This window comes from Humulus lupulus, chromosome 9, assembly GCF_963169125.1.
Source record: "Humulus lupulus chromosome 9, drHumLupu1.1, whole genome shotgun sequence".
Classification (NCBI taxonomy): Eukaryota; Viridiplantae; Streptophyta; class Magnoliopsida; order Rosales; family Cannabaceae; genus Humulus; species Humulus lupulus.
The window spans coordinates 53,107,721-53,122,968 of record NC_084801.1 but is presented as its reverse complement, the minus strand read 5'-3'; the positions used below and the strand labels follow the sequence as shown (position 1 = coordinate 53,122,968).

The window sequence follows — 15,248 nt, the reverse complement described above, 5'->3', positions numbered from 1 at the left end:
CTTAGTGCTTGAGTTAGGGGGAAATAAGCTTGTGGACAAAGGTTTTAAACCTTGTTCAAGTTGGTGATCCCCAACACTCTTCACTTAGGTTGTGTAAGTGAGAGTTTCCTTTTGTTTTGTTCTTACATTTTTCTCTATTGTTTTTCTTCTTATTTTCTTATTCTATTTACTTGTAACTTTTCTTTAGAGTTGTAAACATCTTCTCTTTTGTTTCAAACACCTTTACTTTACTTGTAATCTTTTGTTTAGAGTTGTATCTTTCACTATTCTCTTCTTCTTCTTCTTTTCATTGTTTATTTGTATTTTTCAGTTATAGAGTTGTAACAATTTATTTAATCAATCAATATTTATTTGTAATATATTGTCTAGAGTTGTATTTTCTTACCATTTCCATTGAGGCAAAACTATTTTTCCTAACAGACATGGTAGGAATTAATCCAAGATTAATGATCTACACCTTAAACCTTGACAGAAATGTTCCCACAAAGGTGCAAAAATGAAGGCTTTTGGGAAACGAATGGGGAGAGGCTCTAAAAGAAGAAGTAGATCGCCTACTCAAATGTGGGCTCATAAGGGAAGCAAAATACCCGACTTAGATCTCTAACCCTGTTTTGGTCCCAAAACCAAACAGAAAGTGGAGAACCTATATCGATTTCTCCGACCTCAATAAAGCGTGTCCTAAGGATTGTTTCCCACTACCCAGAATTGATCTACCAGTAGACGCAATTTTTGATCACCAGATCATGTCCTTCATGGATGTATATTCTGGAAATAACATGATCGTGATTAACCCTGTGGACCAAGAACACACCAGGTTCATGACCGAGCATAATGTATACTATTACAAAGTTATGCCATTCAGGTTGAAGAATGCTGGTGCAACTTACCAAAGGCTAGTCAACAAGATGTTCATTAACCAGATTAGCAAAAACATGGAGGTGTATGTCGATGATATGCTCATTAAGTTAAAGACTGCCAAAAATGCACCTTTGGTTTCATAGTCAATGCAAGGGGGATCATGGCAAACCCAAAAAAGATCAGGTCAATGTTGGAAATGCCTTCACCTAAGTCGCAAAAAGACTTACAGAGTTTAACCGAAAAGGTCACAATCCTAAATTATTTCGTTTCAAATCCGTGGACAAGTGTATCTCCTTCTACAATTTACTTAGGGGAAATAAACGGTTCCAGTGGACCGAAGAATGCTACCAGGCATTTCAGAACCTGAAGACCCACTTGAACGAACCCTCTATTCTATCAAAACCAGTTTCTAGGGGTCTTTTCTTATACCTACCAGTAACAGAAAATGCAGTCAATGCCATATTAGTTCAGGAGGAAAATTGAGCACAAAATCTAGTATATTACATGAGAAAGAGACTTCTTGGAGCTGAATCCAGATACCCTCTAATTGAAAAGCTCGCGTTCTGTTTGATCCAGGCTTTGAGAAAGCTCATGCCATATTTCCAGTCCCACACTATCCTTTTCTTAACTGACCAACCTTTAAGGAAGGTCTTTCAAAAGCCTGAAACGCCGGGATGTCTATTGAAGTGGGCCATCAAACTCAGTCAATTCGAGATATTATAGAAGCTGCGAACAACGATCAAGGGCAAAGCACTTGCTAATTTTTTGGCTGAATGCACAGGTTACCAAGACAAGCCAATGAGGGAACTACTATAGAAATTGTGGAAACTCTTTTGTTGATGGATCGTCCAACAAAAACGGATCTGGAGCTGGGATAATTCTAATCTCTCCTAAAGGGCATTGGTTCCATACAACTCTGAGGTTTTGTTTTGATGCATCCAACAATGAAGCGGAGTACAAGGCATTGTTGGTAGTAGTTCAAGTAGTAAAAGAGTTGAAAGCAAAGGCAATTCAGTGCTACAACGATTCTTGGCTCATTTTTAATCAAATATTAGGTGATTATCAAGCTGGAGGAATCAAAATGACGGCTTTTCTAGCTAAGGTTAAATATGAGTTGTCTGAAATTGAGTTTTATTAGATCGAGTAGGTCCCCCACAAACAGAACACAAGTGTTGATGCTTTAGCTCAACTCGCCACCACCAATGAAGCGAACACATTAAATATGATCCCCAAAGAATTCTTGGAACGACCAAGTATCAAGGAAGAGTCAGTGGAGGTCGAAATGATTTGTACATAACCGTCCTGAATGACCCCTATTGTAGAGTACCATACATCTGGTAAACTACCGGAAGATCAAAAGAATGTGAGAAAAGTATTGTACCAGGTCCCACAGTATGTTATAGTCGAGGGAATTCTGTATAGGCGAGGCCATTCATTACCCCTTTTGCTGTGTGTTATGCCTGAGGAAGCGCAGACCATCCTCCAAGAAATACACGAAGGGTTTTGTGGTGACCATGTTGGGGGGGGGGGGGGGGGGGGAAACTTGGCTCTAAAGGTATTAAGGCAAGGCTATTTATGGCCGACGCTCAAGAAGGACTTGGCCTCGTATGTCCTTAAGTGAGATAAATGCCAACGTTTTGCCACTATTAACCATGATTTCATCGCCCTCGCCATCTGTTATATGGGGGATTGACTTAATCGACTCATTGCCAACTAGAAAGGGAGGAGTTCGTTATGTAGTTGTTGTCATCGATTACTTTACTAAGTGGGTTGAGGCCGAGCCCCTGGCGACTATAACCTCTAAGAGATTCCTAGATTTTGTCATGAATAACATAATATGCCATTTTGGATTCCCAAAAAAGATTGTGTCTAACAACGAAACTCAATTCGATAGTGACCCTTTCACAAATTTTTGCGAGAAGTACGGGATAAACAAGAGTTTCTCTTTAGTGGCATACCCTCAAGCTAATGGACAAGTCAAGGCAGTGAACAAAACCCTAAATGCAAGCTGAAAAAAGTGACTAGAAGAAGCTAAGGGGTTATGGCCCGAGCAGCTCCCGCAAGTACTCTAGGCCTACTGGACCTCACATCGCACCTCCACTGGGCACACTCCCTTCTCTTTAACTTTTGGAAGTGAGGCTATGCTCCCAAAAAAAAAAAAAAAAACTGATGCTTAATTCATCCTCGAAAAAAAAAACTTTCAACCAGGATCAAAATCATGACCTAATTAATTCATCCTCGAACTTAATCGAAGAGCAGCAGGAGGAGTTTCAACTGATGCTCGCTAATTACAAACAGAGAGTTACTCATTACTTTAATTCGAAATTCAAATGACATAGACTCAAACAGGGTGATTTAGTGCTCAGAATGGTGTTTTTGGCTAACAGAGATCCCAAAGATGGTGTATTTGTATCGAACTGGGAAGGACCAAACTAGATTGTGGAAATCTTGTGTGAAGCAACCTTAAAACTAGCTCGGTTAAGTGGAGAATTGGTCCCACGGACCTAGAATGCTTTACATCTCAAAAAATACTATTAGCAATAAGACGACTTTGTTAGATTTTAATATTTTTAGCAATTTTTTTCCTTGTACGACTTGTTTATAAAAGTCGTTATATTTTAATCGAATAATACATGGTTGCAACGAATTTTAAACGTGGCACAAATATTTTATATCTTATTCTTGTAATTTATCACGAGTTTATTTTATAAAAGCAATCTAGAATATTCATAAATTCGGATTGCTTGTGGGGCATATAACCCTCAAATAGTCTTTGAAGAATTCAACAAATTTAGAAAAAAATTGCGCAACTTAGAATTTGGAAAACTGATTACTCTACAACTTTTTAAAGCTTGAGTTTTCATAGAAATTCTGAAAACAAACTAAGTGAAATAAATTCAAAGTAAAATAAAAACCTAGAATTCAACTAGGTACAAGAATCCTTGATATAACCAGGTCTGATGCCTGATTCTTAATAGGTACAACACCATTAGGCGACCAAACTCCTGGATATAACCAGGTCATCAACCAAAATTAACTGGTCGATCCATCAGGTATTTATCTCATTCTAAAGTTATCCTCTATAACTATGCAAGCATACAAGGACTTTTTAAAGTTCATAAACATGGCTAAATAATATATAAAGGGGAACAAAAAATAGATCAAAAATTAATAAGACATGTATCAACATAAGTGTGTGTATAACTCGAGGAAAAATAACCTTGAACTAAGCTCGAAGGTGATTGTCTCGACTTTTAAAGCCTGATTACGAAGGGTTCAAAGTACCTGAAATGAAACATAAAAATAAGAAAAATAAGAGGATGCTCTAGACATCACTGAGCTTCGGTAACTTACTCACGTGATGTCACCTCTTCATCACCCCCATCAGCAGCCCAAAAGCCTCCACGGTCTTGGATGGCTCTTTCGACAATCGGTCCTGGAACTTGGTGAGGTACCGCCCCCAAAGTTCCATCTCCAGGAATGAGAAGTCTCCTTCCTGGTTGTCCACCCAACACAGATACAGCGTTTCCTCCAGAGAGCATCTTGCCTCGGCGACCTCTTGCTTGGCTTTCTCAGCATCCTGTTTGGCTTTCTCCTAGACCTCGGATAACCCCTTTTTAAGTACGTTGACTTCCTCGGACAGCTAATCTCGACGTTGGCCCATCTCCGTGACATGTTCCTTGGTGATTCGCTCGTTGTCCTGGGATGTCTTCAGGTCGTTCTTAGCCTCCTCCATGTGTAATGACCCAACTAATTCTAAGACTTTGGACCATTAATACTACTATACATAGACACTATTCTTAAGAAAACATACATACAAAACATTAACAAACTTTATTAAAAACTCTAAGTAAATGTTGAAATACATAAATTCAGTGTATGGAATCCCATTGTTTGAAAAATCAATATAACTTTAACTTAATTAAAGTTGTTTACAAAACCAAGTGTGGAAAAATACATAGAAACATAATTAAAAAGACTGAAAACAACGTTGTCCTCGAATCGTTCACGTAGTCCACCGAATCCATTGTTCCTCAATACACAACCCCAAGCTGCCAAGAATCCTTCCACTGCCATAACTATTTTCCTGCATACATAAAAAAATAAAGGAATGAGCCTAATGCCCAGCAAGGAAAATCTACTAATAACATAAAACATAAACATAAACATATACTATAACATATGACGTAAAAACGTATATTATATAGGACTACAATATTAATGGCCATTAACTCATTACCGTAGCATGTGATAAAACCATCTAGGTCCCCAGTCTACTAATTGAGGTAGGTTAGATCACAAAATAGGATATGATAACCCATCTAGGTCCTCAGTCTACTTTTCGAGGTAGGGTATATCATAACTCTACTCCATGATAATGATAAAAAATCTTGGGATTTGCTATCAAAGTAACTATAAGTCCCAAGTGACTAGAAAACATATTTATACATAGTACATAACATAACATAGCAGAACATATAAACATATAAAATTCTATCCTATTTTCCTTACCAATACTGGGATATGAGAACAAGGACGAGATTTGGAATACTCCTAAAAACCAACAATGAGAAGGTGTGTATTTCTAAAAGAAGAAGATGAAAAAGAAATGAATCTAACCCACCGAGAGGAAAAGCTTACCGAAAGGAAACCTTAAGTTCAAAGAACTTAAATACCTAACCATGAATGGAAAAACAATGAGTTAGGATCTGAATGGAAACTAAAGAAAACTAAAGAAACTAAAGAATTAAACTAAAATGAACTTAAGATTAGGAATACCTTTGAATGTATTAGAACCGAACTACTCCTCGATATAGAAAAACACACTATTTATCTTACTTCCCAAGTGTTTAATAAGCTTAAGATGATAAATCTTATACCCCAACCCAAGTGTTTATCACTCAATAGTAAACCTAGCAGCTTGAAGGCTCTGAACACAGCTTGAAGAATGAGAGAAATGTCTGGGTACTAGGTCCTATTTATAAGGTTTAAGGAGTGAAAAGATCTTCTTTTAGCTTGAATAAAAATAATGAATATTACTTGAAAAACATTTGAATATTCGTTCAGCAGAGGCTTAAGACTCGGTCAAAACGTTCAGAGGCTTGCTAAGAGGTTAAGGAATAAAATGAGCTCGGTTTCAAAAATGTTTGAAAAACTTGCCCTAGGGCCGATATATCGCCCATTGTAGATGATATATTGCCTGGGCTTATCCCCTGAGTGTTCGTAATTGCATTTGTACAAAGTTCACGTGTTTTCATATTCCCCATGTGGCGATGTATCGCCCCTATAAATGAGATATATCGGCATACACTGAAATATTATACACGTAATTGCACTTTTTCAGCTTAATTTGAATTGGGTAAACAGCTTTGACTGAGTCATATAACGTTTTTAAAGCTGCTGGTAGGTTCTAGGGTTTTCAAATATTTCTTTTATAAAATTATTCATAAAAAATACTTAATTTCTCAATAAACATGAACTCGACAAGTGTCATGATCTTATTGGTTCTATCTAAACCTTATGGTATAATAAATGACATCTTTATAATCAGCTATATTAATCAAACCTTATGTTATAATAACATTCTTAAACTATAGGTTAAACTTATAAAATCTATAAGTGTTGCTACGAGTGTTCAACTAAGTCCCGGCTTGAACCAAAATCCACAGTAATAAACATACTATAACTACTACTAGCTATTACTGCTTCTACTACAACTACTACTATCTAACTAGCTAAGTAAATTATGGGACTCTACACCAAGCCAGCCTTAGCCTCATCCCTTTTAGCTCGAATCAGGGCAATGCCGCAAATTTGAGGTAAACAAGACTGTAATTAAAAAAATATAACAGGGTTAGCTTGCGAAAAGGAGGGAAGCTAAGAAAAAAAATGTGCAAGTAAAAAGGATAACTTACAGTCAAAGACATTCCTAAGGCTGACTCCTTGTAGCTTACCAAATTTTTTTTAGTTTAATTAATTTTATGCTTTATTTTATTATTAATTGTTAGTTTTGTACTATAAGGTCTGCTGGGCACTCCATGCCCTCTATCATTACAGGCGTTGATGATAACCACCTAGTTGACAACATCATGTCTCCCGATGGCAACATTGTGCTAAAGTTATGCTCAAACAGTTTATAAGGCATACTCAACTTATCAATCACATTCATGGAAACATAAGAGTGAGTCTCTCCATAATAAATAAGGTCTCTACACATCATATCAGATATAGGGAGCTAACATGTGACTACGGTGTTGCTGTTGGCTGCTTCATTATGTGTTAAGGTGAAAACCCTTGCTGGCACCAGATTATTGTTATTATTCTGTCCCGCCTTCCATTGTGGGCAATTCTTCTTCAGATGTCCTGCTTGACCGCACTTAAAACATTTATTGGTGTTGGCTTGGCATTATCCCGGGTGTCTTTTCGAGCATTTAGGACAGATGGGGTGCTCTACTCGGTTGCCTTGATGATTCCCACGATTCTGGTCATTAAAGCGATTGTTGCGGTTGTTGGGGTTCTGAGTGTTGTGACTGTTGTTATTCGTGGTTGAAGGTCTTGGTCTCTTATCAGTGCCACTGTTTTTCCCTTCATTAGCTTTCCTTTTGTTACCCTCATTTTTCGGTAGTTCTCCCTACGAGCAGCATTATCCCTCCATATCTGATCTTCCCAATATTCAGCTTCAAGTGCTCTATCAAGTAGTTTTGGATAACTTACCACTTCAACACTGGTCATCATAACATCCCTAGTGATCATCAGCTTGAGTCCCCTTACGAACCTTTGGACTCACAGAGTTTTAGTTGGCACAACTTCAGGAGCAAATTTGCCAACCTATCGAACTTTCGTGAATAATCAATGACAGATAGGTTTCCTTGTAGCTGGATTACAAACTCATCTACCTTGGTTGCTAGCATGGCCACACTATAATACTTCTTGCTAAAAGCCTGGACAAATTCTACCCAATTCATGGTATTCAAGTCACGAGTCTGTTTAACTACATCCCACCATATACGTGCATCCATCTTGAGTAAATAACCTGCACTGGAGACTCTCTGGTGATCATTCAACTCCATATGATCGATGATGGCCTCGACTGATCTTAACCAATCCTCTGCCACTATTGGATCAACTTTCCCTTCAAATGTTGGTGGGGCTTGTTTTCTGAAACGTTCATACACTGGCTCGAACCCAAAAGTTACAGGCAGTGGTGCTGGCGGCTGAGGCTGTGCTACTGGCACTTGAGGCACTTGGGGCGTTTGGGGCATTTGAGATGCTTGCCTAGCATATGAAAATTCCTCATCTCTCAGTCTCAATTGTTCTCTCAACCTTACTACCTTTGCGCCCAGGTCCACAGATGGTGCTACTCGAGCTGCAGGTTGAACTAATGGCATTTCTATGTCAAGGATTGTTGTGGTTTTAGACCTTGTGGAGACACCATTTCCTCGGCCTCCTCCTCTTCCCTTGCCTTTTCTTCCTCTAGTCGACATTATGAGATTCTAAGGCAAACAAAGGAAAATCATAAGGAAGGAACATCGCATAATGGTTTGATAGGTATTTGGAAAATCATACATTCAAACCACATCATTTAGAGTTTGCAAAAATATTAAACCATAGCATTCAAAGTGTTCAAATTATTCCAAAAATTTAAACAATCCCATAAAGTGTTTAATGACCAAAACATAAATCCTTTAAGGTCTAAAATTATCCCATCTTATTTATTAGCATCTCATGGAACGATTTACGCGACGGACTCTAGTCCTCAACCGTGGACTCATCCCTTGAGCTGTAATCAAAGACGTCTTCTGGGATGTGAAAGTAGCCAGGAGCACTCACTATTATCCTCATCCTAGCGGTCACATGTGGTATAGATCGAGTTACTTCCTATATTGCCAAGGCTCCTTCCACATCGTGTACTATCTCTAAACGCTCCTCTATCTCTCTGTCATCCGTCTTCACCAATACCAGCTCCAGACGACTAAAATTGTAGTTGTCTATAAGATCGTAGATTACGTATTCCATGGTACTAAACTCCAGGTCATCTTGAATGACGTCGTGCTATGCTCTGTCCAACTGGAGAAGGACCTTAGAGTACATTGACAGTGCTTCCCTCAACACCCAATATTTCTCTCTACGCCAAAGCAAAGCTCCTCTTTTGTTCATGATCCCTTGAATACGATCACAATCCACCGTTGTTGTTTTTAATACCACTGTAACGCCCTACTTCCGTTACTAAGTGAGTTTAAAATGTGCTAATCACTCGCTAATTGAGGTTTAAGGTTAAAATTGTAGCTAAGTTGAGATAAAACCCGTTGCCAGTCATTAAATATAAAACATTTGGATACTCATTGAGAATGTTAGAAAGTTTTATAGTTGGGATCCCAAAACACTGTTTAGAAAATATTTACAACTCAAAATACAATTAAGGTTGACTAGGCGACAAAATTGAGGTTAATACATAGCATTTCCCAAAAATACCCCTGGTCGTGGCAGACAGGCAGGCCGAACATGTACACGTCGCTTCACGCTCTCCGTACTCATGGTTGGTCGACCTTTCCTTTGCCATTACCTGCACCATAGAGCACCTGTGAACCGAAGCCCAGCAAGAAAACTCAACGCAAATAATTAACATATGCATATCTATCAATGAGCATATAACAAAATAGCCAACAGGCTACACACATAGCGACCATGCCGTCCCAGGCGCTTTACCAGGCCCTGGTTTCGTAGTCTTCACCGTGAGGATGACTCTCGCATCCGAGAAGGGGTCTCACCCTAACGGCTTGCACTTCGCATGCTCAATGCCACTCCCGACGCTCACCATACTCGGCTTTGCACTCCACATGCTTAACGTCGTTCTCGACCCCTTGTCGTACTCGACTTTGCACTCCCCATGCTTAATGTTATTCCCGGTCCCTTGCCGTACTTGGCTACCTATCGTTCTCGGCCTTCACCATTTCCAGCCTTCGCCGTTCATTCACAAATATGCAATACATAGCATATAATCAAAAAATACTTAAACAAATGCAAAGCATAAACAATAGGGCTACGCCCTGCAATTAAATCACATAGGGCCATGCCCTGCAATACAAACTATAGGGCCACGCCGTGCTATACGAGTACAACAATTTTCTTACCTCTTTCTCAAGCTTCCTGAGCACCAAAATCCCGAGCATAGTCCTTTAACCCGAGCCTTGCCGAAAACCTAGTCACAACTCATTAACAATAGCCATCGATCAAGCTCTAATCCATTAAATAATTTTGGGGATATAATTCTAGTCTCCGGGACCTTAGATTCTACCAATCCGGGTGGTAAAATCCCTCTCAAACCTTAACTTTTGGGTTCCCAAGCCAAAAACCCTCAACAGCCATTACATTGAATTAGGGCTGCGGCCCAGCCCCTTTAGAGCCATGGTGCGCCCCAAAACCGAGGAAAAATGCCTCCCTGCTGGGAGACACGGGCTGCGGCACAAGCCCCATAAACCTAGAAACGAGCTTATTTCTCAAGTTTTTCCTCGAGCTTAAACCCATAATTCACACCCCAAACTTCAGCCAACCTCAAAATTAAGCATAGAATTCATACTCATATAGCCTAAACAACACAACAAGCTCATAACAACCCCATATACTCAGAAAACACTCAAGATCATATATAGGACCTATTCCATGGAAGCTTCAAAGTTCTAACAGAAATTCTATAGAATTTAACAAGTTCAAATGGATGGAATTCCTTATCTTGTTAATAACTTTTCTCTTGAGCTAATCCCAACCACAGCCAGCTTTCAATTCCTTAAGAACTAAGCCCAAAATTCTCCAATAAATCAAAGTCTTCAAACCCAAGAAAGAAGAAGAAGAGAACCGAAGGGGAGAGAGACTTGAGAGCTTATCCTTCTCTTTCCTGAGTTCCAGTAATTTCCAATGCCTCTAAGTGTATATCCCATTTTAACAAAAGTCTAAAATGCCCCTTAATTCTACTAAAAAATTCAAGTGCCACCAAGGGCAACTCCGTCTTTTGCCATACCCCATTACGTCCCCGAATATTCCTATAAATCCCCATTTAATCCCGACATGTCCAACTAACTACCAAACTACTACTCGTTACTTGATAAATTCCAAACACATATTATATACCCAAAATACCTCTACGCTCCTCCCGAGCCGGGTATTTGACCCCATTGTGACTTTCTAGCTAAACCGCTCCCTAGGACTGTCTCGAATCGTGCATCACAAATATATCACCACTCACACGTGATATCAATCACAATATACACAATTATTGCATTTATGGCCCTCAGCAGGCTAAAATTTCAAACATGCCCCTAATAGCCACATAGGGCCCACATGCATATTTAATTCACCTAAACATGCATTTCTAATCACATACTCGTCACATTCACATATTAGCATAATAAATCAATTATTGCCCTCCAGACACGCTAATCAAGTCCCTAAGCCTTATTAGTAAATTTGGGACGCTACAACCGCAATCTGCCAATCGTAGGGATCCTCCTCGAGCTGGACCTTGGGCATTGTGCGGATCTCCTTGAGTAGTTGTTTCTTAGTAGTTTTCAAAACAGGAGGCATCTTACTATACTGCACTTATGAAACTATAAAATTAAATAAATTAGAAACAAGTAATAGCGCATAAAACAAATACTTACGACGCGGTGAGGTGAGATTTTCCCGTCTTTAGCGTGTATGGGGAGGGTCCTTGGAAACATGGACGACCGTCTCTGATACCATTTGTAAAATTCCATAGTCTAAAACTTTGTAAAATATTTGCATGCTCATATGTTTATAGAAGAAAAGCCACTTATTATAAAAATTCCAGTGGGGCCTTGATACTTCCTACAACACATTAATGTAAGCTTATTTAAAAAGTATTGTAATTGATAATATAAAAAAGCGGTAAAGTGAAAATGGGAAAAACAAATGGCGGGCAAACTAAAAAATGTGTTATACTATTATCTAATTCTTAATTTAGATCTCTCTTTCTCTTTATTTTCTTCTCCTTTTCCCTCATCATTCTCTCTCCTCTCTCTCAGATCTCTTTCTCCCACCAGACATCTCTCCTTCACTCTTTCTCTCTCGCCTTTGTGGAGACCAACCGCTACCTTCCCCTACACGCGCCGGCTAGGGATCTTCAGAGGTCGTCAAAGCTTCGACCACGCGGCGCCAAGCCCTCACACGACACCAAAGGCGAATGACGACACCGGAGGTCAGCTCTTCTTCTCCTCTTCCCTGTGTGTAGCCAAGCCTTCTTCTTCCCTGCGTGAGACTAGCTAGCTCCATCCAGCCTTCAGTCTGGGCATTCTTCGTGGCCCAGCCACCTTCTCCAGCCTAGAGCCATGCAAGCCAAGCATTTCAGCCTCTCCATCTCTCTCACAGTGAGAGGCACAGATATTTTGGTATTTTTCTCTTTTTTTTTTTGCTGCGATGAGATTTTTTTTCCTCTGAAAAATAACATATAGTTCAATAAATTTGATTGAGTATTACTGATTTTGTTGAAAATGTGTGTATTTGATAGTGGTGTTCCATTTTCTGTGATTCATTTAGCTGGTGGGAAGTGTTTATAAAATATACATTTTAACTATATAATTAATGTAGTTAGGATGTTTGATTGAATGTTTGAATGAAAAAAAAAAAAGCTATAGACATCTATTTATTTGATTGTTTTCTTATTCTGGTGCATAACTGCAGTATTGTTGGCTCTACTTCGCCAGCTGAAGAAGTGGGACTTGTAGAGAATAATGAGACAAGTCAATGTGTGACTAATGTTAAGGTAGATTTGGGGTGTTTGGCTACTGAGTTTGATTGGAAGGTCAGAAGGTTGGCTCCAATTGGTGAAGAGATAAGAGAAGCATCTCATATTTAAGCTCAAGATTTTTATGAATCTGCTTTTGTCTTTAACGACTTTTTCTTTGAGTTATTTAAGGTTAGTTTTATTCTCCGTTTGTTATATTTACATATTTGTTTAATGGGTTTTCTTTAAAAAAAGAGGGATTCAAAGCTGCACAATCCGGTTCTTGTCAAAGTGCAAGGCTTTAATTACTTAGTCTTTGTTTAGGATATTTGTATATTATAGACCTCTATACTCCAATAGTCAGTATGTTTGATTTTGCCTAAAGTCTTCCATAGCGCATTGGTTTGAACTCTATGGTCAGATTACTTGATAAGGGATACTGATAATTACGATGTTTCAAATCTTAGATACTTCAACTCGCAGGAAGTCAAAGATGCATGTCCAGTTTGTCACAAAATTTGTACTTGTAAGGACTGCTTGGAAAATCCATCTAAAGACAGTGAAAGTAAGGTCTGAGTTTGACATCATTGTTGCCTGGTTTGTGATCTGGATTACTAATATTATGAATTAAATTGTGATGGTAAACTTTGTACAAATACCTTGTTTTTTCAGGACTTCTTGGGGGATAAACATGAAGTTGAAGTGATACTGTGTTTCCATTATTTGATTTGTATGCTTCTTCCTGTGTTGAAACAAATAAACAAAGACCAGAATGATGAACTAGAAATAGAAGCAAGAATAAGAGGTAGTGCCAGTTATGGTAATTGCTTTGCTGATGTTCTGAGTATCAATTGTTTGAAATTAGTTCATAATGACTTTTGCTTGTTTTTTTTTAATGTAACAGGACAAAAACCATCTGATCTTCATATAAAACAGGCTAATACTGAATGCAGTAAGCAGCACTGCTGGTACGTATCATGGTATGTCCATTTCTTTTCTCTAGTTCTTCAGAGACTATGTGCATACCCTAATTTGGCCAATTTATTTGTGGTTCTTCCTGCTAATACTGTCAGGGGTCTGTTTTGTTCGACAATGCTTTGGAGTTTCTGTCTCCTTGCGAGGTTATGGAATTAATCATTTATGAGTTGAAAAAAAGGGGTAAGTATTCTATTTCTATCAAAATAATTGTTTAGTGTATTTGTTAGTTCATAATTCGTATCTGTGTTACATATATGTGTTATTTAGCTTACAATACTAGTTAATAAATCAATGCATAATTTTTATTTATATATATATTTTATATTTATACTTCCATAACTTATCTAATAAGTTTATTTCATTGATGAAATGCTTTGTTTCTGAACACCAATGACTATTGGTGTGTTATGCTTTTTTTTTCTTTTACTGGAAAAATTTGATAGAATATGAAATAATAGGATGGTCTGAATCTAAAAGAGATGATTTCTTAATGAAAGAAGTAATTGTTATTATTTAATTATATGCATATTCAAAATGAGAAAAGAAAAGAGATCTATTTATAAAGCTAACTATAAAAAAAAGTTATTCAAATAATCGTAGAATTCAACAAAACAAATTATCTCTCAGGTGTCCTTTTTCATTTCCCTTTATACCGTATTTTTGCCATTTTTAAGGTTGATTGCTATGCTTTCGTTCGACTCTTCATGATTTTCTTTGTTAATTTTTTTAAACGAAATTTGTTTCAGGTTATCTACGTTTGCAATGTTTATTGTCTTTTCTTTTATTGAATGTTGTCTCAGCCAAAGTAATTAAAAAGAGAGAGAGAGAGAGATGTGGGTCATAACAAACATTTTTTAAAGACCTAGGAGATTACATGAACTCAAACTTTTTTTTGAACTATGATAAAATAAATATATTCAGTAGAGAATTTTGTGACTTCATTACTGAAACAAGATGTTTGTCTGAAAGGCTGAGGTTATACACACTCTTGTTATCTACCAAATATTGGGAAGTTTAGACAGATATCCAACGATTATCATTGCTTTCTATCTGTTTTTTATTTTTATTCATGTTTTGATGCTTGTGCTTGATCGATAAAATATGTATATAATTTTATACATAATTTTGATTGCTCAAATACTTATTTTGGTGATTTTCCATAAAAAAAAATTAGCTTGGTAGATCTGTTCTCTTATATGAAACTGTAAGATTAGCAAGAAAATTTTACTGAAGATGTTAGCTTTGGGATACTGGTTCCATGTCATATCAAAAATGCAATTCTTAACTAATAGGTTTTCATTTATTCTTTAGTGTAGCTGAAAGTTTGTGCTAAAACATCATGAAAAGTTTGAGGAGATTTGGATATTTATATATGAGAAGGTCCGCAATAAGTGCTTTTCAACATACCCTTAAGGTTTGATATATTGTTGTTGCTGTTTGGAATCTCAATAATGCTTGTTTTTTTATCTTTATTTGCAAGGATGGATAATCCTTTCATGTACTAAATCTTTATAAAAGCAAGAGATTTGTATCCTCATTTGTGCATTTGTTTCATTAGACATGACTTACAGGTTAAAGCCATGAAAAATGTTTTAATGCGAGTATGTACATTTGTGTCCATATTAGACTTGTATGCTTTTTGATCAATTTTGCAGTTTTTTTATTGCTTTGTAAA

The 15,248-nt window shown here is 37.6% G+C and overlaps 1 protein-coding gene across 1 annotated transcript; it reads left to right on the top strand.

Moving 5' to 3' along the window:
- Positions 1–12,940: 12,940 nt before the first annotated feature.
- Positions 12,941–14,281, top strand: LOC133799718 (lysine-specific demethylase JMJ28-like). Its single transcript, XM_062237721.1, has 4 exons — positions 12,941–13,160; positions 13,268–13,400; positions 13,500–13,575; positions 14,248–14,281. The coding sequence occupies exons 1-4, from the start codon at positions 13,047–13,049 to the stop codon at positions 14,279–14,281; spliced, it is 357 nt and encodes a 118-aa protein (XP_062093705.1). The 5' UTR covers positions 12,941–13,046.
- The last annotated feature ends 967 nt before the right edge of the window (positions 14,282–15,248 follow it).

Excerpts from the sequence above, each read along its gene's own strand:
- LOC133799718 (XM_062237721.1), top strand. The coding sequence starts at position 13,047 with ATGTTTCAAATCTTAGATACTTCAACTCGCAGGAAGTCAAAGATGCAT. Across the intron at positions 13,401-13,499 it reads AATAGAAGCAAGAATAAGAG|GACAAAAACCATCTGATCTT; the intron begins GTAGTGCCAGTT and ends TTAATGTAACAG. Across the intron at positions 13,576-14,247 it reads CACTGCTGGTACGTATCATG|GTTGATTGCTATGCTTTCGT; the intron begins GTATGTCCATTT and ends GCCATTTTTAAG.